Source organism: Nycticebus coucang, chromosome 12 (genome assembly GCF_027406575.1).
Source record: "Nycticebus coucang isolate mNycCou1 chromosome 12, mNycCou1.pri, whole genome shotgun sequence".
NCBI lineage: Eukaryota > Metazoa > Chordata > Mammalia > Primates > Lorisidae > Nycticebus > Nycticebus coucang.
In genome coordinates, this window is record NC_069791.1 from 17,753,875 (window position 1) to 17,775,400 (window position 21,526).

The following is a 21,526-nucleotide window of genomic DNA, read 5'->3' on the forward strand; positions in this document are numbered from 1 at the left end:
ACAGGAGTTCAGAAATGAAGAAGCCAAAGCTAAGCAACAGACTGAATCTTTTAAAGTCTTTTGAAGTTCTGTAGAAAACTTGGAAGCTTAAATGTCTGAGACTCTCGGAAATCCATGAAAAGCACTACTGGGTCCTAAAGAACTCTGTATTCCACACATTAGAAGCCAGTTGTGGGCTCAACTCACCCATTCTCTTGTTGCCAGAATTCCACCAACAGGGCAGCACAGGACCAACGAGTTTCCTTACAATGATATAATTTAGAACCATTGCATATATAATTTCCTTACAAACACAAATATAGTATTTGTGACAAATACTAAATAGTATTAGTACTACTAACATGTCAGTATTACCTCACATAGCAAATAAAAAAATTCTTGATCTCTTATAATATTATTTCTATTAATTTTCCTATTTCATTTCTTCTCTACTCTAGACTGACAGCTTCACATCTGTGTGCTCTTCATACCATAGCAAGTCATAGCATGTCCATTTCTGCTTTGTGATGCTATGTGGGATGCCTTTCTTGTATTTCACCTTCAAAGCTGATCTTGAAACACTTCTACCAAAAAGTCTTAAAAAGACGGAATCAGGGGCAGCACCTGTGGCTCAGTGGTCAGGGTGCTGGCCCCATGTGCCAAGGGTGGCGGGTTGAAACCTGGCCCCAAACTGCAACAACAAAAATAGCTGGGCATTGTGGCAGGCACCTGTAGTCCCAGCTGCTCGGGAGGCTGAGATAGGAGAATCACCTAAGCCCAGGAGTTAGGAGGTTGCTGTGAGCAGTGTGACACCACAGCACTCTACCAAAAAAAAAAAAAAAAAGATGGAATCATCTGCCTGCTATTCACTGCATATTTAATTACCCAACCTTGTAACACTGCATTAGAGTTTACACCTGTCCATATAATTTCTGTGAAAGTTAAGGTACTACTCTGGTGACAGGTGCACCAGATTAGAAGACCAGGGCTCAATTCCTGACTTGCTCACTTAAGACCCCTAAACCCTTGTAGAGATAACAGTTACACCTCACAGAGGTTGTTGATAGCTAAAGAGATTGCAGATCAAAGAGTAATATAAAGGAGGTTTGCATTTATTCCCTGTGATGTTTCAGACAAGGTTCTGGCATGATTTAGATGTTTATTAAATATTAACGACCCACTCTCTCTTTCTCTCTCTCTCTCTGTTTTTTTTAAAGGATACAATCTCACACTTATTGTTTTTCCAGAGAGGAGAATCTGGCTATTATAGTATCTACCAACTTTCCCCAAATACTCTTTTTAGGTCGTCAGGTTTAGGTGCTTGGTTATATTCAATTTAACAAGGTGTGACAAAGGCAGTGCTCAGTGTTCAGCAACCCCATTGCCTTTTCTACTAGGTACACACATTACTTCCCAGCCATCCTGCAAGTTAGGTGGGGCCATGTGACCTTGCACATGCATTGTCTAAGGGAATGTGGTGAGAATAATGTATGCCACTTCTAGGACTGGCCCCTACTATCACTGACAACAGCTCTCCACTTTTATCCAAGGCCCACAAACTGCACTATTCCATTGCCCCAAGGGATGACAGAGCCACCAGATGCAAGGAACCTGGTCCTTCCATGAATGCGAGGAGGAGATAGTCTTTGATTTTTTAAGTATATCAAATAAATCTTACAAAATTGTTGTGATGATGAAACAATGAATGTGAATGTAATTTGTGTGTTATAAACATCTTCTAACAGTAATGGATTTTTTTTTTAATTTGTTTTGTAGGCCCTTCTCATCTTTTCCAGACAAATCCATATTAATACTTCAAGGTAACACAGTACAACAGAAATATGCCAGCCACCTTGTAATTTAAAAACGATTAATAGCGACATTAAAAAGTTAAAAGTAGATGAAGTTAATTTTAATAATATACTTAACTTACTATACCCAAAACGTAGCTCATGAGCTATTTTATATTTTTTAAATTAAGTCTTTTAAATCTGGCGTCAATGTTAGACTTACATCTCTTCTCGGACTAGCCACAATGTGAGAGCTCAGATGACACACGTGGCCAGTGGCTCCCGCAAACCGGACAAGGCAGCTGCGAGGCCTGCTTCAGTGAGAGGTCAACCTGCCTGCTCCTCGGTCAGAATGAGCGAGCCCTCCTCAAGCTCTCCCCGCGGGGTAGGCTCCTTGAGGAACGCCAAACTGTTGCCTCAAGAAATCGCTCTCAGAGACGGTCTGGCCATCCTGGAACGAACGGTCATTAAATTTGAGGCAATGAATGAACCCAAGGGTAAAGAACCCGGCGGAACGGAAATGGCCGGTCGGCGAAGAGCCGCGGGAGGGAGTCCACGGCCAGCGGAACCCAGCCGCCCGCCGTCCGCCTCAGCCCCGGGGTCCGCGGGCTCCCGGGCGCCGGCGCCGCGGCCCCGCCCCGCGCCCCGCGGCCCCGCCCTCCCCGCCCCGCGCCCCCGCGCCGCCGCCGCCGCCGCCGAGCCCCGGAAGCGGGCGGGGATTTCCTGTGTCCGCCCCGCCCGCCGGGCCGCGGTCTCCGCCTGTCGCTGGCTCTGCCGGCCGCCGGCTCCGAGACGCTAGCTGAGGGCGGAGGGGAGGGGCAGGCGGCGCCCGGGAGGGAGGCACCGGGCCGCGGGCCAAGCCGACCGGGGTGAGTGAAGCCGGGTCGGAGGGAGCCACGACTGGAAGGAGGGACGCTTGGCTTCCCGGGGCGGCGGGTGGGGGCTCGGCCACCATGGGGACGGGCAGGAAGATCTACGCGGCCTCGGGGTTGCTGCCTTTCCCGGGGGTCGGCACCATTGACGTTCTGTGCCCGCCCCTCGCCCTGTCTCCCGGTGCCCATCGCAGCTGTCAGGCCCCGCGGGCTCCGGACCATGTCACTCGCGCACAGGTTACCCCAGGGCTCCCTTTCTCTTCGCTTGCCCAAGCCCCAGCTCACGGGGAACCTGTTTTCTGACCTCACTTCCCCTGCTCCAGTTCTGCCTTGCTTGGATTCTCTGAAATCTGACCCTCTCCAGGGGCACTGTGACAAGCAGGAGGGGAAAAGCAACCTTACTCCTGAGCAGGGAGTACAATCTCACCCGCCCCGCCCACGCCCCACCCGCGGCTAGGGCCAGGGTTCTCTGGTGATCGGAGCGTGACTTGTCCCTGTGCCCTTGGGCTACTCATTTCAATAGCATGACCCTTTTTCTGTTCAACAGCACTGGCTGCTAAAACTTCCTTCTGCAGTGTCTTGCCACCAGCTATGTGAGGAAAAAGGGGGAAGTGAAAACCCTAGAACCCAAACCCCCGTGGGCATGGGAACATTTTGGAACTAAGAGAAACCAGTTTAGGGCTGTCACCTTAAATGCACAGGGGTGCTGTATCAGGGTGAACATTATTAGGAAGTGCAGGCTGAAGACAGTACCCAGTCCCTCCTTTGCTAAGATTTCTTCCAGAACTTCCACAGATTTTCTATCAGTGGTCTGGAAAGCCTCACAGTTGGCCTAGTGGGCTCTACAGAAAGCGGGTTCCTATCAAGGGACTCTGCTACTGGGGGAGATGCAGAAATGGGTTTCAGTTAGGTGTCCAGATATTTAGCTGGGAGTGGGTGGGAATTTGCCAAGGGAGCTAAAGAACAAGAAGACTTAAAGAGGGGGAATGGGTGGCCTGTGTGTTAAAAGTGAAGAGAATACAGGGGCTGAAATTCAGAGAAGAGAGGTAAAATGAAAGTTTCCCTTTATTGCTTTATCAGGAATTTTCCTTTCTCATGGGAAGTTTCTGAAAAGGAAACTTCCTTAACTGGGAATCAGTCCAGGATGCTCTCTTGAGGCCCTAAGCCATTTTTGGACTTCTGAGATGAAGGGGAAATTTATTCTTCCTGTGCATGGGCTTAGGGTTCCCTACCTCTTTTGTGAAAGACAAATAGGCAAGAAAATAAATGACTTGTCATCTGTCATTACCTATCATGACATTCTGGGTTACTGCAAATGTTACTGAATGGGATGTGAGCCAGGACAGCAAAACTCTGACCTGTTCTTGGGGGCCTTTCACTGGTTCTGACTGCTTCGGTACCGAATAAGAATCGCAAAAATATGTTGCCAGGCAGAAAGAGATTTTGTACTGTCTCATAACCTCTGCAATAAGGCAGGGAGGCCACTATCACAAGTGGGACCTGACCTGCTTTTAGGATGTCCAAAGAGCTCACAATCTGGTCTTGTGCACTACAGGATTATTAAAAATTTTTTTTTATTTAACCTAAATCTCTTCTCTTTCTATCAAACTTACTTCTTCTGATTTATATAGAAGACACTTTCTTTTTTTTTTTTTGACACTTTCTTTTTGTTCATTGGTAGTATCATTCATCAGCCTCTTCCAGACAAGAAAAAACTATGTCCATTGTTTTTAACTTTTTTAATAGCTGTGTTTCCCATCTCTTTCTTGACTTTCATTTTTTCTGATGAATACACTGGCTTCACCATACCCTTTCTTAAAATCTTAAAATCTGACTGGTACCTGCCAAACAAACAAGTTTGCTCCTGTGTCTCAAATCTCACAGCTATTAATTCACCCCAGGGCTATGTAAGCAGTGCAGCTTCTCCTTTTTCTGAGTTCATATCCATAAAATTCTTTTTTATTTTTCCCAGTTAAATATCAGCTTCTCACTGACCAACAATTTCTCATCTGCTAAGAGTGGCCTTTGAGCAGTGTTTTTCAACCTTTTAAAACTCATAGCACACTTGAACCTGTAGTTCAACTTCTGCAACACACTTAAATTATGTTGATCAAAAAAAAGAGTAAGGCTGAGTGCCCATAACTCAGTGGTTAGAGCGTTGGCCACATACACTGGGGCTGGCGGGTTCAAACTCTGCCCAGGCCTGCTAAACAACAATGACAACTGCAACAACAACAACAAAAAAAATAGCCAGGCATTGTGGAAGGCACCTGTAATCCCAGCTACTTGGGAGGCTGAGACAAGAGAATCGCTTAAGCCCAAGAGTTTGAGGTTGTTATGAGCTGTGACACCATGGCTCTCTACCAAGGATGACATGGTGAGACTTTGTCTCAAAAAAAAAAAAAAGAATAGGCTGAGTAAAGGTTTTTTATGCCTGTAATCCTACCACTTGGGAAGGCTGAGGCAAGTGGATTACTTGAGTTCAGAAGTTCAAGATCAGCCTGAGCAAGAGCAAGACTTGTCTCTACTAAAAACAGGAAAACTAGCTGGGAGTTGTGGCAGGCACCTGTAGTCCTTGTTACTAGGGAGGCTGAGGCAAGAAGATCACTTGAGCCCAAGAGTTTGAGGTTGCTATGAGCTATGACGCCATGGCACTCTACCCAAGGTGTCTACCCAGAGACTCTGTCTCAAAAAAATAAAAAATACACACACACACACTGTGCTTTGAACTTCTTTTGAAAATAATTTAATTGGCTCAGCACCCGTAGCTTAGTGAGTAGGTTGCCAGCCACATACACCCAAAGTGGCAGGTTCGAGCCCAGCCCGGGCTTGCTTTAAACAACAGTGATAACTGGGACCAAAAAATAGCCAGGCGCTGTGGTGGGTGCCTGTAATCCCAGCTACTTGGGAGGCTGAGGCAAGAGAATCGCTTAAGCCCAAGAGTCTGAGGTTGCTGTGAGCTGTGATGTCACGGCACTCTACCATGGGTGACATAGTGAGACTCTTGCTCAAGAAAAAAAAATTTTTTTTATAGCACACAAGTGTACCATGGCACACCAGTTGAAAATCACTGCTTTAGAGTCTTATACCTGGTTTTCAAGTTACTGGTCTTTCTATCATATTTACTCCCAGTCATTATTTTCTACATGAGAGTGACAGATCATGTATCTCTTTGTTGAGGCTTGTTCTGGGTGAGGTACCAGTTGGTTCACCCTCCTAAAAGAGGTCTTTGGCTGGACTTCTACCTGTAGTAATCATTTCATTCTAAACTAACTGATGAGAATGTGATTTGTAGCAGAAAATCTTATGATTGCAAATCCACCTTTGTTGAGTGCAGGTCTATGGGTACTCTTTCCTGCATGTTTCCAGATTGCTTACTTTTATGGCTCGGCGCCTGTAGCTCATGCGGCTAAGGTGCCAGCCACATACACCAGGGCTAGTGGGTTTGAATCCAGCTCAGGCCTGCCAAACAACGACAACTACAACCAAAAAATAGCCAGGCATTGTGGTGGGTGCCTGTAGTCCCAGCTACTTGGGAGGCTGAGGCAAGAGAATCGCTTAAGCCCAAGAGTTTGAGGTTGCTGTGAGCTGTGATGCCATGGCACTCTACCCAGAGTGACAGCTTGAGGCTCTGAAGAAAAAAAAAACAAATTGCTTACTTTCCTGTACTTTCAATCATTAAAATATAAATGGTTAGCTTTTAAATTTCCAGGATTATTGTTTTTTTGTTTTTAAATGAACTCTTACAGCCTTCAGGGATATTCTGTTTCCACCATGAAGTTCCCAAAATAACAGTAACTTTTCTCTGTAGCACCTGCCAATTTCTTAGTTCTTCTAAGAAGTTTGGCTGAGACTCTGTTAATTAGAACATATCAAGCTTTTAAAGTTCATCTTCCTTCAAGTTCCTCTTGTCTAGTTTCATCTATTATACCTAATATTAACTCTTTCATGGGCATAGCTGATATGAATTTGTTCCAGGTCACAATTTGGGATTGCAGTAAAAATGCTTTCAGAACAGACACCAGCAGCCCTGGGGACAGGATGGGAGTCAGTGAATGTACAGCTGGATGGTGCAGAGCCTCAGGTTGAAAGGGGAAGCCAGGAAGAGGGGCCATGGAGAACAGCACCAGGGCCACTGGAGCACCTATGTTGTGACCTCGAAGAGGAGCCACAGTCCCTTCAAGAAAAGGGTGAGAGTCCAGAGGGTATGTGGGAAGTAGTCTCCTAAATTCTTTTCAAAAAGTAGAGATAAAAATCGCCAAATTGCCATGGACCAAACAGCATAACCAATACCAGGACTGGCCCTGGTCACAGGTATAGAACGAGCTCCTGAATTTTCCAAACCATGTAACTAGGCTTCTCCTGTTTCTTGCATAATCACTCTCTGAACATGCAAGTGCATAGTTAATGATATTGAATGTGGGAGATAAGGAAGTGACAGAGACACTGATTACTGTTGGAGAACACACCCAGTAAGATGCACTTTACTAGATGAAAATTACATTCAAGTAATATAAATTCAGACCACAGCTAGACTAACTAAAAGCCACCTAATACCCTTACAAAGCATTTTGAGTGAAAGCCTTTTCACCTATACTTATGTATTTGAGTTTTACCAATGGGAATAGATGTGACCTATAGGACCCTCTAAAATGGGGCCCAGGCTCTTAGCAGAAAAGGGTGGATACTTCATCTCTGATGGTTCCTCTCTTCCCTCCAGCTCAGTCTGCTCCCTGGGTTCCTACAATTCCCCAGGAGGGAAGCACTGGAGACTGGGAAATGGCAGCTGCACTTCTCGCAGCCGGATCACAGGTGGGCTATGCTTCCCTGGGCCTCTCCCAAGGTCACATTGCTGTTGTTTTGAGGCTTTAGTGATTTGTTAGTTCACATCATCACTAATGGTGTTTTCACCTTACAACCAAATAGATTCTATCCATTTCTAAGGAGCTTATAAAATTCTTGAAAAATTAAATGGAAGCATACAGGAAGAGAGAATTCCTTGATGTTAGAGTTTTTAAGTGATTGGTATGTCATCCACGGGAGAATTTTTAAGAACAATTAATCAGCGTCCTTTAAGAAATGAAATAGGGCAGAACCAGAGAGGAGAAATCGATTTAGATTCAGAAGGCAATAGGAGAGCCATGGAAAGATACTAATATTAATAACAATAATAATAATAGTGCTAATAGAAGTACATTGCCAGAAGCCTTACCATGCATGGTATTTTCTGAGTTATGTATTTTAAATCATTTAATTCTGAGGACAACTCAATTACCCTATTTTACAGACGAGAAAATGGGGCAGACAGAGATCAAAGCACTTGTGTAAGGTCATACTGCTAGAAAGTGGCAAAGGGAGGAGTCATGTGGCTTCAGATGCTGAGCTCTTAACCGCCATTACTATGCTGCCTAAAAGAAAAGGATATGGTGCCTTGCCATAGGCAAGAGAAGGAGGCAAGAAGAACATTTTATCTATATTATTTTGTGCTCATAGAAAAGGAAAGGTCAAATGGAGGAAGGAAGAAATGGTATAGAATTCCTACAATAAAAAGTAAGGCAAGTGAGAAGAGGCCGAGTGGATACCTGTAGTTAAATAGAGGGAGTGATGAGTTGTGCTGCCTCCAATTTCTTATGGTCCCACTTAGAAAATTTCTAGCAACATTACCCTCACTTCCTTTCTTGTCCTATCTCCTCTGCCTCAGCCTTTTATCCTGAGATCATGTTTTCCTGAAGAAACAGCTGCTGATAGAAGATGCTACCTTTTTTTTCAGGGCCTAGTAACCATCAAGGATGTGTCTCTATGCTTCTCTCAAGAAGAGTGGCGGAGCCTGGACCCCTCTCAGACAGACTTTTATGGAGAATATGTCATGCAGGAAAACTGTGGGATAGTAGTCTCTCTGAGTAAGCATGACCTTCCCCAGCCAAGACTGTACACAAGACTGTACTCTGGGAGGACAGAGCCCTTTGCTTCAAGGATGTTGGATAGTGTCTGCCTAGGACTCTTTCTTGGCAGGGAATCTAGGCTTCCACCAAAGAAAGAACACTGGGGATAATTCCAAGAGAATGGAAGTAAAGCATTATTTTGAAAAAACAATAGCACATAATGCTGAACTGTGGAGTAAAGAACTTGAGGCTTTCTTGGTTGGGAATTGGGAGGTTCTTACAAAACAGAAAGAGGGACATCTGGAACTGGATCTTTGGAAACTTGGGAACCATCTGGGACAAGATGGGGGTATGTAGGGTGAGACAGTTGTAATAGGATTACAGTGAAGTTATGGCCATATAGACAGTGGGCTTAAAGTATTTGAGAAGAGAACATGCTCTTTGGGAAGAAGAGTGTGAATTTCTAGGCAAAGAAGAAGGATTTAACAGAAATAGGGGTTGGGGAGAGGTTTGTATCTGGCCTTCTTTTATCTAGAGTTCCAAGGAATAATCTAGAGAGCAGCTTTTGTTTTAGAAATAGAGAATTACTGTTGAATTAATTGACATATTTATTTTCCTTTTCCCTGAGCAGGATTTCCAATTCCCAAACTGGACATGCTTTCTCAACTAGAAGGAGGAGAAGAGCAATGGGTCCCAGACCCCCAGGACTTAGAAGAGAGGGACATTCTGAGGGTCACATACACAGGTAAGGACTTAGAACAGATTTTCAGCCACTGCCTTCTGCTCTCCTGGGTTGTCATTACATAGCCCTCTAATCCTTCCTTTGCCTCAAAGGGTTATAGAGTCAAAAGGATTAGAAATCTTCAAAAGCAAGGCAACGTAGCAAAGTGCTTGCGAGGAGAAGACAGTCTCTGGAGCCAGACTTTGTGGATATGAATTCTGGACCATATTGTGGGACCTTGGAAAAGTAATTATTAACCTCTCTTTGGTCTCCTCATCTATAAATTATTGTGAGAAATATATTGACATATTAGAATGGCAGAATAGTGCCAAGCACATAATAAGCACTCAGTAAAGGTTATTATTGTTCATGCTTTTGTTGTTCAACCTCCCACCCAGTTCAGGAATGCCTTCCACAGAGTCTCTAGCATTGCTAACAGGTGGTAACTCAGCCAGTGATGACTGCAGCACATATTCCTTAACTCTCTCCTTCTATGCTTAGACAGGAAGATTATACTAATAAATAAATAATAGTAATAAATAACTATAGCATATATCATTTTCTAAGTGTTTACTATGTGCAGGTTTTAACAACCTTGAGAGAAAGATGTTATTTTTCCCATTTTACAGAATAAATAAAGGCTTAGAGAAGTTAAGTGGAAAAACTGAGATTCAGACTTGGGTAATCTGTCTCCTAATACAGACTTTTAACCTCTATATCTTTTGTATTATCTTGTACAATATTAGAATATATTCTCTCAGCCCTTCTGGGGTGAGATTTGGGGCCTGTCAGACAGACATCATACAGCCTCCCCTGTGACTTACATCCTGGGGTACTTTCTTATAACTCCCCTCTTTGGGTCGGTATTTTCCCCTCTCCACAGGAGATGGAAGTGAACACGAGGGTGATACCCCTGAACTAGAAGCAGAACCTCCCAGAATGTTATCCAGTGTGTCTGAAGATACTGTTCTGTGGAACCCAGAGCAAGATGAGAGCTGGGATTCTACCCCCAGAGGTTCTAGAGGAATGCTTCTGGGCTCCCCTTTTCTTCAGGAAGATAGCTTCTCAAACCTTCTGTGTAACACGGAGATGGATTCTCTGTTAAGACCCCACACATGCCCCCAATGTGGGAAACAGTTTGTGTGGGGCTCCCACCTCGCTAGGCATCAGCAAACCCATACTGGGGAGAGGCCCTACAGCTGCCTCAAGTGCGAGAAGAGCTTTGGGCGAAGACATCACTTAATCAGGCATCAGAAAACCCACCTACATGACAAGCCCAGCAGGTGCTCTGAGTGTGGCAAGAATTTTCGATGCAACTCCCATCTGGCCAGCCATCAGAGAGTGCACACAGAAGGTAAATCCTGTAAGAGCCAAGAGGTTGGAGAGAGCCCTGGAGGAAGGAAACGGCAGCGTGCCCCACCAGTGCCAAAGTGTCATGTGTGCACTGAATGTGGGAAGAGCTTTGGCCGAAGGCACCACCTTGTGAGACACTGGCTGACTCATACTGGGGAGAAGCCCTTCCAGTGCCCTCGCTGTGAGAAGAGCTTTGGTCGCAAACATCACCTGGACAGGCACCTGCTGACCCACCAGGGACAAAGTCCCCGGAGCAGCTGGGACAGAGGGACATCTGTCTTTTGAAATCTGTTACTGCTACAGCTATAGTCAAATCTATCAGCCGGTGCTATCAGGAGTCACTGCCAGGGCTGCCCCTCTCTTGTACCCAATGGCCAGAATCATGAGCCCTGACCCCATCCCTAGAAAGATGAGGTCCCAGCATTGACCAGACCATTTCTCACCAGTTCTGTGAGACATCACATAAAAATAGAGTCCTTTGGGCAAAACTTTTGGGAAACAATGCATACTACATGGGCTGATATTCAGCCTGAAACCATTCTCAAGGGTACAATGGTACCTGCAGTTTATGGCTGAAGTCCATTCTAATTGGTTGGATTCTGTGACATACCAGTTGTTAAATATTTTGAGTATCACACTTGTATACTATAACTATTATATTTTCTTTTTATATATACAAAGATCATTCTAGTATATTATAGGTTCTGAAATCTGCAGTAGAGCAAACTGTTAAGCTTCTTTTAATGCAGCGTTTCCTAAATTTATTTGACCTTGGTATCTTTTCTATTTCACATCCCACAGAACTGGTGACTCCCTGAAACACTCTGGTGAACACTGGGTTAGATAGTAATGAAGAACCAAGAAGAGATGTAGATCAGGCACCCAGAGCCTCCTTTTCTATCTATATGAAAGCCTGGGGGCCAAACCTTGTTCCTTGTGAGTCTGTCACTCTTGACACCCCAATAATCTATATACATCTATACCTCTTACCCCCATTGCTGAAAAACAGAATAACCTGTTCACCCCCTTATTCCTGCTCCCTTCATTCTGCCCATACATACACGCAGCTGAGAGATCATACTACCATACTAAGGGACATAATACCCCCAAGCCACCCAGGCCCATACAGAAGAAAAAATTTATCTCCTTGAACAGACCCCTTTCCTCTTGACTATGTCTTTGTGTCTATGTGTCTATATGTGCAGGGTCTTTGAAGAGAGCATGCTAAGTGCAAACTATACAAGCTAAGTTTTCTAGGGGCTGTGTTTTGGGGATGAGGGTAGTGGGGATTGTATGGATTTTTTTGGTTTGTTTTGTTTCAAGATAGGATGTAATCTGAGTGATTAAGGGAGCCCTAGTGGAAAGGATTAAATGTTAAATGATGGGGTAAGTTGTGGAAGTTGAGTATAAAGCTTTCCCTAGTATCACTGAAATCAAGATGATTGTGGATGTATATGTCTAGATCTAAATCTCTGGGCTGCAGACTGTTTTTATCCGGGAAAAGAGAGAAGATGTCTTCAGTGAGGTGAACTGTTTTTTGTTGATTTCAGGCACGGTGCATATAGAGGCTTTGTGGTGAGTGGGATTTTTCTGTTTTGTTTCAAGTGCTGGGAAATTAGGACAGGAACACTGTTTGCAAGTTGTTGTCATCATTCTTGTTTGACTCTGATTGCCTCATCAAGGGGGAAGAGTTATTCTTGAAGATCGCATTCTCCCAAAAACAGAACTTTAAAATGGCTGTGGCTTAGCTTTTCAGCTGATGCAGGGTAGTGAACTTTCTGCTTGGTTTTCCTTCCAATTCTGGGAAAGTGTCTATACTGTTAACGCTTTAGGACTTGTGTAAGTATTCTAGCATCTGTTAGTTGATGAGTTGGTCATTGTTTCTCTTTATTGATGATTGTGTTAATATCAACCTGGTATGTAAAAGAAGTTTGGGGTTAGGGAGGAAAAGAAGCAAAAAGGATGAAAGTGGTATTTTTTTGGTAATGCTTAGATGGGGTTTTCCCTAAGACACTTAATTCTTACAATTGGTGGAATGAACCAGAGAGGCAAGAGTAAGTGAACTACAACAATGTAGTTTAGTGGCTGTCCCATTTGTTCAGGAAAAACTGGGCAAATCACAGCTTCTCAGAGTCTTGGACCTACATGGAATTGAGATAGGGTCATTCTGCTGACTGGGCTTCTGAGAGTGTATGGCACTTGAGCAGCAGCCCATCTTCCACCTCCTTTCTGCTACCCAGAGCAGCCTTTCTTTGCCTGGAATGCATTTCTCTTGCTTATATTCCTATGAATAAAGCAAAATGGCCAGCCCTTTGTAAGGCAGGCCTTGTCATAGGTCCTTAAGACACGAGTCTTTTATAATCAGTATTAGGAGATGCCCCAGGGAACAGGAAAGTATTGGGTTCCAGTAATCTGGACTATGCCATTTCTTTTACTCTCCCACTGTAATGTAAATTCTCAGTATTAATCAGCTCTATGTAAGCAATGGTTCAGAAGCTGTTTGGATTACAGATCTGTTGGTAAATCTAATAGAAACCCACTTTTGAGAAAACTAGACATTTGAAGTTCCCTCAGTGTTGCATACACCTTTAGCAGGTTTAGAGCTCATCCATGGGATCACTAAACTGGCTTCAAAGAAAGGGAGTTATCCCGACTCAAACTGTCATATATTTGTTTCAAGAATTGGAAAGCAAGAATCATCAAATATTTTAAGGAGTAAAGTACTAGAGGAATCAGGCTATAAGGATAGAGTCTAGTATCTAATGACTAGAAAGGCACTGCTTATATTCTGCTCCACATTTAAAAAAAATATATATCTGACATGCTGACAAATCTAGCTCCTCACAAACCTTTTTTTAAGGTCTTGTGGGAAGTGATTCTTACAGATCATACCTCCTAATAACTACATGTTATCCTCCAACTTCTTATCTGTCTTAATAACTGTAGGGATAGAAAGTGAACCCCCACAATGTAGGTGCAGTTAGAGCACTCAGCTGAAAGGCATCATGGAGTTTAAGGGCCATCTGCAGAAGGGGCAGTCCTTTGGGTCATTTCTGTTATCCTTGTTTTCTCTACCTCGGTCCAATGCCACCTCTCTTGGACAAAAAAATAAAACAAGCAACAGCCATCAGATGAGTGAATAGATTTGAATGATTTCTCCTACAGGAAACGCAAATGTTCATGTTCTTCCTAACTGCCTTCTGCCATGGGTCTACCCATCCCCTTTAAATAAAAAGTGTCTCTGTGTTCTCTTTGGGGAAAATGTAAAATAGGGATATTCATCTTCAAGAACCTGTCACCTTTTCCATCTGTGGTGCCTATATCCTATTCTAAGTATCCTCCACTTTCTACCCCAACATAGTATCTCTGCAAAGAATCCCTTGCAGGGAGAATGTAACACAAAGTGTTAGCTTTTCCCAAAGCTCTTTACCTTTTAAGCCTAGCTATAATTGTGTAAAGAAAAGCATTTCTCTTGTTAAAGCAATATTATGCCTTTGAAGAGGTAAAGAGGTGATAATTTGGGACAACACCCCCTTCTTCCAACATTCCTGCAATCAATCCACTGTTTCCTATTGCCATAAAGGACAGTGTCCAACTTTTTTCTTTCCTGCTGCACAGTGGAAGAATAAGAGTTGTCTTGGGCCACCCATTAAATACACAAATACTAATGAAAGCTGATAAGCAGAAAAAAGAAAAGTCCGTGGATACTTTTGTGATATTGAACACCACAGATAAGCAAAACAGTACTCAAATAATCTGCAGGCAACCCACGGGCTGCACACTGGACACTCCTGCAAGGGCAAAGTAAGCCTTACCTCAGACCTATGGCGTCACTTCTATTGTAAAGGATACACTGAATACAGGTGGTTGGGGCTGGGCAATAACAGAAAAAATGAAATCTATTCCTTTAGATCCCCTAGAAAGCCTGAGCTGGCAAAATTTTCCTCTATTCCCTTGTGTGTTATACCTGACCTTGGTTCTCAAAATGTGGTCTTTGAACTAGCAGCATCAATAGCACCTGTAAACATGTTTAAAATACAAATTCTCAGGCCCCCTCCAGACCTACTGAATTAGAAATTGTAGGACAGAAATCAATCAGTCTTTTAACATGCCCTCCAGGATATGTGATATAAGCCAAAGTGTGAGAGCCACTGGCTAGGGGATTCATATTCCATTTCAGGTAGTGGTGCCCCACTCTCTTCAAATGGACCACTCCTGTGGTCAGGTTTATTATCTGTAACCTCACCAGGATAGATATTAGTTTCAGACTTCCCCACCTTTAACTCAGTGAAAGAACTGGGGTTAGTCACCAATTTCAGAAACTGTGATGGGCAACTACTAAGTTCTGGTGATTGGGACTGGGGTTTCCAATATGGGCATTGGGGATAATTGGGTCCAGAAATCTAAAAGGATGGAAAGGAGCAACTTCAAAGGAGTTAAATCCAATACAAAGCTGAAAAACTGGCATCCAAGGAAATGATCTTCCTTTGCCTGGTCCTTTACCCTAGCTTTCTAATAAGTTGTCCTGGAGGCAGCTGTTCAGCACAAAGAGAGGAAGGCCTGCTGTACCAAGTCCTCAAGGACCAAGTTTCCAACTTCACAATTGGAATAGCGACCAAGAAAGGGCCATGGGAGGAATTTCTATCCATGATTTGGCAAACCCAATGGACAAAGGCAGCAGGAGCATCAGAGAACACCCAGGGCACAAGAGGAAACTAGGCTCATAGAGTAAGATGTGACACTATCATAGTTTATCTCTTTAAGCTTCTGGCTAGTTCCATTCCATCATGGGCCCACTCACTACTTATCCCTCCGTATACTGTGCAGTTTCTTTTCTATCAGCTTTAAGTTTACTAGGCAGAGGTCAACTTCTTATACTTCCCACTCTTCCCCAAAATTCTTGGCTTGGCTTTAACAACTCAGTTGCTATCTCACCACCCCGGCTCTTTTTCTCAGACCTACATAATCACCCTACCCGCTACTGAGTAATCTAGGCCCCTTACTTCTTTACTCCATTCCCTAAAGGCTCTCCTTCCCTTGATGTAACTGCCAAAGTCACCTTCCAATTTTTAGCATTTTAATTTACTCCCATCCAGTCTCCTGTGTCCTTAAAAATCAAACTTGATTCTATAAGCAAACTTCTGTGTACCATGTGCCAGGTGCAGTAATTGCCTGGGGGATCAAGTGTGATCTTGGTCCCTGTCCTCTCTGCTCTTCAGCCGAGCCTCTTTCCTGCCATGTCTCAGCACCTGGACGCTCTCCTGCAGCAGCTCTGGGAGTGTATGCCCGCTTGCTATCCAGCCCAGCTGCTGCGTATCTGCCAGATTTTTAGCTATCTGATTTGGTTCCCTCTGACAGACTGTGAACTTCCCATGCTCCGTGCTAGTTGAAGAACGAACATGTTGGCTGCGTCGCTGATTTCTTGCTCCTCTCTGTTTCCCCTCAGTTCCCTGCTCTTCTCTGCTGATAAAAAGGTTGCAACAGTGTGGAGGGACCTGAAACAGAAACCTTAAGACACAATAATTTGGACCTGGCTGCCTCTTTTCTAGGGTCCTGGCGCCCACACACAGCTTCCCAACTGGACCAGAGCTTGATCCAACCTGGTGACGCTGCGGATCCAGCTGGTGGCCCTCTTGCCTCAGTGGCAGAGCACTGAGCAGGGCCCTGACTAGGGAGGGCACCCAGAGTACCAGTTTGATGCCCTGGATTTCTTCACAGACTGAGAAGAGTGTTCTGAGAGCAAGTCTGTAGCCCCAAGTGGTGGTGACAGTGATTTGACCCCACCTAGGCAAGTTCTGAATAACTGTGTATTTCCCATGAGCCAGGTAAATTGAGTAGAGATGGGATTAGAAACCAGTCAGCTAGATCTGTGCATTCAATGCTGAAGCTAGGGAGGAAATGGTTGTGGGAGAAAACATGGAAAATCTGGGGTGGGGGTGGGGGTCAGGGTCAGGGGAGTGGCAGCAGGAAGGGTGGGTGGTGAGCGTCCCCAAAGGCTTGGTCTCCAGTCTTCCTTATTTCCTTGTGTTCATTCTCGCTACCTCCCAAGCTGCTTGTAGTCCGGTCTTTTTCATCACCAAAAGGGAAGGAAGGAAGGGAACTGAGAAAAGGGGAAAGTGACAGCCACCAGGAGTGTTTTCTCAGCCAGCTCTAATGGACTGCTGAGAACCTGACATCCTTCTCTCTAGCCTTCCCTACTAGTATCTTTCCCAGCTTCATTGAAGGCCTCAGGTTAAGACCCCCTCGGTCTTCACTCTCTTCCAAATTCTTTGTTTTTTTACAGTCCTTTCCTGTCTTGGTGCCTCCATATTAACTTCCCAAACAACCAGTCTTCCTGTTCTCCCTAGGACTTAGGTTTGGGCTGGAGTGATAAAGAGCCTTGTCGAGTTAGAGCTCCAAAGATGGCTTGTGGAGTTAATGAGCAGGTGGTGAGGCTTCCCAGTCAGTATCCAGAAATGGAGTGACGTGGATGAATTCACTGTTAAAAATCAATTTTTAAATTGTATATTTTCATTGGCTTTTTCACCTAAAACCTAACTTAGAGATTTGAGGTGAAGGTGTGATAAGCCACCTTATAAATGAAAAATATCTATTAAATGACAATGATGTGGAAATTTCTACCTTGTGAACAAGTTACAATTTATATGATTCTGAAAGCAAATACAAAAAAGATATAGTGAAGCCTCTTATTTCTATCCCCTACAATTCCCATCAACATCCCATCACAACAGAGAACCATTTAGGTTTTTTTGTGTATCCTTCTAGAGCTCTTTATACAATTATAAAAAATGTATCTTGGGGAGCTTGTAACAATAGGAACTTACCTTCCCCTTTTTACAGCTGCATACTATTTCACTGTATGGAAGCTTCACAGTTTGACTTATCTCCTCCTGACCTTTCCATTATTTCCAATTTTTTGTTAATATGATCTTGATAATGCAGCACTAAGTACCCTGGACACAGTCATTTCACAAATGTATAAATACCTGAAAGATAAGTTTCTAAAAGTGGTTCTGCTTGATCAAGACATTTTGTGTAGTTTTGATAGTCAAGGGTTTAGAACAATTTACCATCAATATATGTGAGTGGCTATTTCCCTACAACCTCACTAATGAAATAGTTTCCCAAACATTCAAATTTTTGTCCATCTGCTTAAAAATACTATCTTTTTAGTATTAATTTTTTGTATAGTTTTAATGTGTACTTCTCTTATAAGCTGGACCTTTTTCATATTTTTAAAGACCATTTATATTTCAGGTAACTGTTTAAAAACCATAGAACATTTGATGCAAGAAGGCATCTAAGGTTCATACCACTCTTAAATCCAGCAATGATCTGATCAGCATTGCACTAGACAGTTAAGGTAAAAGGAAAGCAAAGTATTGAGGTCAGAGCCATTCCATTTGCTGTGACTAAAGTTAAATGCTCAAATACACCACTCAGTGTGAGCCCAGAAAAGTGGAAACTATTTTACCAATTTTAGTATTCTCAGCACAGAGCCCAGACTCTTGTAGGTACTTAGTCATTAATGAATACACTAGGGATGAGATTAGTTATTCTTGGAAATTCCTTTGACAGAGTACCCAGAGGATGATGACCTGGATAATCTGGAGGGCAATGAAATAATAACATTTCTTACATTTCATTGCAATATAGGCACCCTAAAGCTTATCAGTAAAACATAACCTGAAATGACTGTTGTTAGCTGTATAAGGTCAGAGTTTGGGTCTGTTTGCCACTGGTGCTACATACAGTAGGCACTTAATAAATTTGATAAGTTTTGCTGAATTAGTGAAAGTTTGAAGAAATATAATATAAACAGAAGTGTGATGATTCCTAAGAAATTATATAATAAAAACTGTTGCGTCATTCCCACCCTATCTTAAAGGAAAAAGGCTTTCTGATTCTAGACCTCCTGGTTCTTTAGGTCAAAACTTTATAGGACTATAAAGGGGCAATACATCTATCAAAAAATATCTGATTAACTTTGTTTTGAGTTCAATAGCCAATGTTTGATTTTTTCACTACTTTTCAGATGCTTCCATATTCTGATTGTTTTCTTCTATCATTCACATTCAAGTGAGCAGTAAACTTAATTGTAGCATGGAGAAATTTCAAGTTCAGATCATCTGTAGATGAGATTCATTGCAATAATTTTGCTGTTACTGTGCTTTGTGTAGGCTTAAAACAGTGATGGTCAATCAAGTGTGTGAGGGGGCAAACATAAGCATCATTTAAAAGTTTTAAATATACATGCTCTGTTCATCCTTGAGGAAAGCAAACTCTCCTTGGGAAAAGTTTGGTCAGATATACCTGGACAAAGCTCCCAGGTGGTTCTAAAATCTTCCCACTGCACTTCCCAGGTGCTTCCTTTCCCCCACTCCTATAGCCTCATTTGGAAACAGCTATTCCTTTCCCTGAATGAGCTACTCTGATGTTTTGCTTTCCTAGGAACCATACCTGTGTCCTGTTTGGCCAATAGCATGGAAACTACTCCCATGCTCACAGAACTCAAAGAAATCATCATACATTTGCTCCATTCTTGGTACATCCCTCAGTACATGTTAAGAAAAGCAAACGAGCTAGGTATTCATTATCTAGCCTTCCCTATCTCCTTGTATTTCTGATATGTACTCTGTAAATCTTGATTTTTCTCTCTAGGAATTCCCAGTTGATTATTCCCTTATTGAATTTTGTCAAGCAAGCAAAGCATATGCCATAATACTTAATCCTCATCACTTTACTGAGGCTTAAAAATCACCTTAATCATCCTAGGCCAATCCCAACATTTTATAGCAAAGGAAAACAAGACCATGAATGGTTAAGAATTAACTCAGCTAAGGTCAGAGTAGAACTTTGAATAGAATCCTGTTCTAAGTAATGATCCAAGATAGTTTTTTGCTACAGCACATTACCACCCCAGCAGGAATTATTTACACACATATTTAACTCTCATGATGAGCACCTATCCTGTGCCAAGCCCTGTGTCAGATGCTTTCACACTATTAACTCAGGATTAACTTAAGAATACTCTTAAAATTAATAGGTTACCAATTAAGTGCAAAAAGTATAAACTCATGATAATCAATTTGGGGAGAAGGGACTTTGTCCTAACAAGAATTTCAGATATGAACACTTTGGATCAGTGGGACCACTCAATTTAAAGGTTACCTAGTCTTCTCCCAACATGCCCTCTTCGTCAAACTCAATTTGGATTTGCTAGATTGTCTAACCCCCTTAAGATGTGGTTTTCCTGTTTGCTTTCCTTTTAAAGGGCATTTCTCCGGGTCCTGCAGCAGGAACAGAACTTCAGCTCCTTTTTCTCTCTTCACCCCACATACTGTTACACAACTCACCTTAAACACCCACAATCCCTCCCTTTCCAGTTGTGCAAAGAGGAGACAGACACAATGTGGTGGAAAAGCCCTGTAAATAGTTTTGTCCAGTTTGAATGAGTCTTACAGCTTGTTGGAGCTTTGGAGGGAAAGGCATCTGTGTCTGGAAGAAAGCAAGCTGCTCCCCACCCTACGGATTCATGACTGCCTTCCGAATTCCTTCAGATTTAGTGGAAGTCTTTGTGCGAGTCTTCTCCTGCCCACTAGAAGCCTGGTCGCTTTTGACCAGGCTTGGCTTCTGGATGGACCGTTTTACCAGCTTCTCAGGGTCACGCTTCTCTTGCCTGTACTTCGAGCTTGGCCTCTTCTCTCCTGACTTAGGCCTGGGTTCTTCCTTCATGGACTGTCCTCTCCCCTCATCCATAACCCTGACCCTCACTTCCTTCTTGGCTCTGGCACGCCTCTGGTCCTTGGCTCTTGGCCTCCTCGCCTTCTTCGCCCTCGCGTTTGCCTTCGCATCTCGTCTCCATGAGTCTCTTGCCTTCTTGGCCGCCTTGCGACGCACGCGGCGCCTTCGTGGGTTCCGGGGCCTTGGTGGGGTCCTCCTTGAAGGGCGGACACTCACCTCCAACCTCGAGCGTCCCGACTTTCTCTTCGGCTTCGGAATCTTCCAGACTCTGAAGTAGCCTGCAGCATCGCTGCCGCTGACCCGAAGGAGCGTGCCCTTCACCTCGGACCTGGGCGTATCGCCCCAGTGGCGGCCACTCTTCCTGCACACTTCGTAGCCAGCGTTTCCAAGCTCCCTCTTGAGGGCCGCCAGAGTCAGCCCTTTGTGCGCCGCAATGGCCCGGAGCAGCAGCTGGGACACTTTCAGCACCGAGCGCGGGGCGCGCCTTGGTGGTCCTCCGAGTGTTTTTTCCGCGGGCTGCTGGGCTTTAACTTCAGCGCCTCGGGATTCACCAGGGGGCTCAGCGGCCTCAGCCATGGCCCCGCTCCCGCCTCTGCGGGGCCACTGGCTTTGGGCCTCACTCACCAAAGTAAGATCGACCCAGGCAGCAGGCACGTCACAAAGGCAGGCCCAGCAGTTTCTCAGGCCCCGATTATAGGGCTGGCAGACCAAGGTGGAACCTTTTAAACTTACAATAACCAATCAAATGCCACTTCCTTCTAGGTCTGAACCAATCCAAACCTTCAGCGCCTGCGCATCTCTAACAATCACCTATGACCTCCCCTCTTGCGTACTTATCTTGATTTCCATCACTTTCCCAAGTTCGCTGTTTTTGTGTAGTTCTGCACACCACCCACCCACGTTTCCTTAAGATGAGAGAAGCTTCTCCCAACCATCCAAAACAAGCAATAAAATGCCTGAGGGGGGTTTGGTAAGCTCTCACCTAACCCTGTAGGATGTAGAGGTATATGGCACACTTTGGGATGAAAGGCTCAACTACAACTGGGACTTCACCTAATAGAAGCAATCAATGTAACCTAATCTTTGGGGGGAGTGTATTCGGCCCCCCCAGTTTTTGGCCAGGGCCAGGTTTGAACCCAGCACCTCCGGTATATGGGGCCAGTGTCCTACTCCTCTGAGCCACAG

At 44.0% G+C, this 21,526-nt stretch overlaps 2 protein-coding genes across 2 annotated transcripts; one reads left to right on the forward strand and one right to left on the reverse strand.

The window, feature by feature from the left end:
* The first annotated feature begins 2,489 nt into the window (after positions 1 to 2,489).
* ZNF641 (zinc finger protein 641) lies at positions 2,490 to 11,307 on the forward strand. The gene is made up of 6 exons (XM_053556747.1): positions 2,490 to 2,638; positions 6,620 to 6,831; positions 7,362 to 7,453; positions 8,412 to 8,541; positions 9,155 to 9,268; positions 10,128 to 11,307. The coding sequence occupies exons 2-6, from the start codon at positions 6,645 to 6,647 to the stop codon at positions 10,880 to 10,882; spliced, it is 1,278 nt and encodes a 425-aa protein (XP_053412722.1). The 5' UTR covers positions 2,490 to 2,638; positions 6,620 to 6,644; the 3' UTR covers positions 10,883 to 11,307.
* An 8,476-nt stretch (positions 11,308 to 19,783) lies between these two features.
* Positions 19,784 to 20,953, reverse strand: LOC128562594 (testis-specific H1 histone). Its single transcript, XM_053557682.1, has one exon. It carries the CDS (start codon positions 20,915 to 20,917, stop codon positions 20,123 to 20,125), a length of 795 nt encoding a protein of 264 aa, XP_053413657.1. The 5' UTR covers positions 20,918 to 20,953; the 3' UTR covers positions 19,784 to 20,122.
* Between the last annotated feature and the right edge of the window lie 573 nt (positions 20,954 to 21,526).

What these genes read in the sequence shown, in the direction of transcription:
- ZNF641 (XM_053556747.1), top strand. Translation starts at nt 6,645, where the DNA reads ATGCTTTCAGAACAGACACCAGCAGCCCTGGGGACAGGATGGGAGTCA. An exon ending in ACAGTCCCTTCAAGAAAAGG is followed by an intron (nt 6,832 to 7,361) that starts GTGAGAGTCCAG and finishes TCTTCCCTCCAG; the next exon opens with CTCAGTCTGCTCCCTGGGTT. An exon ending in TGGGATAGTAGTCTCTCTGA is followed by an intron (nt 8,542 to 9,154) that starts GTAAGCATGACC and finishes TTCCCTGAGCAG; the next exon opens with GATTTCCAATTCCCAAACTG.
- LOC128562594 (XM_053557682.1), bottom strand. Translation starts at nt 20,917, where the DNA reads ATGGCTGAGGCCGCTGAGCCCCCTGGTGAATCCCGAGGCGCTGAAGTT.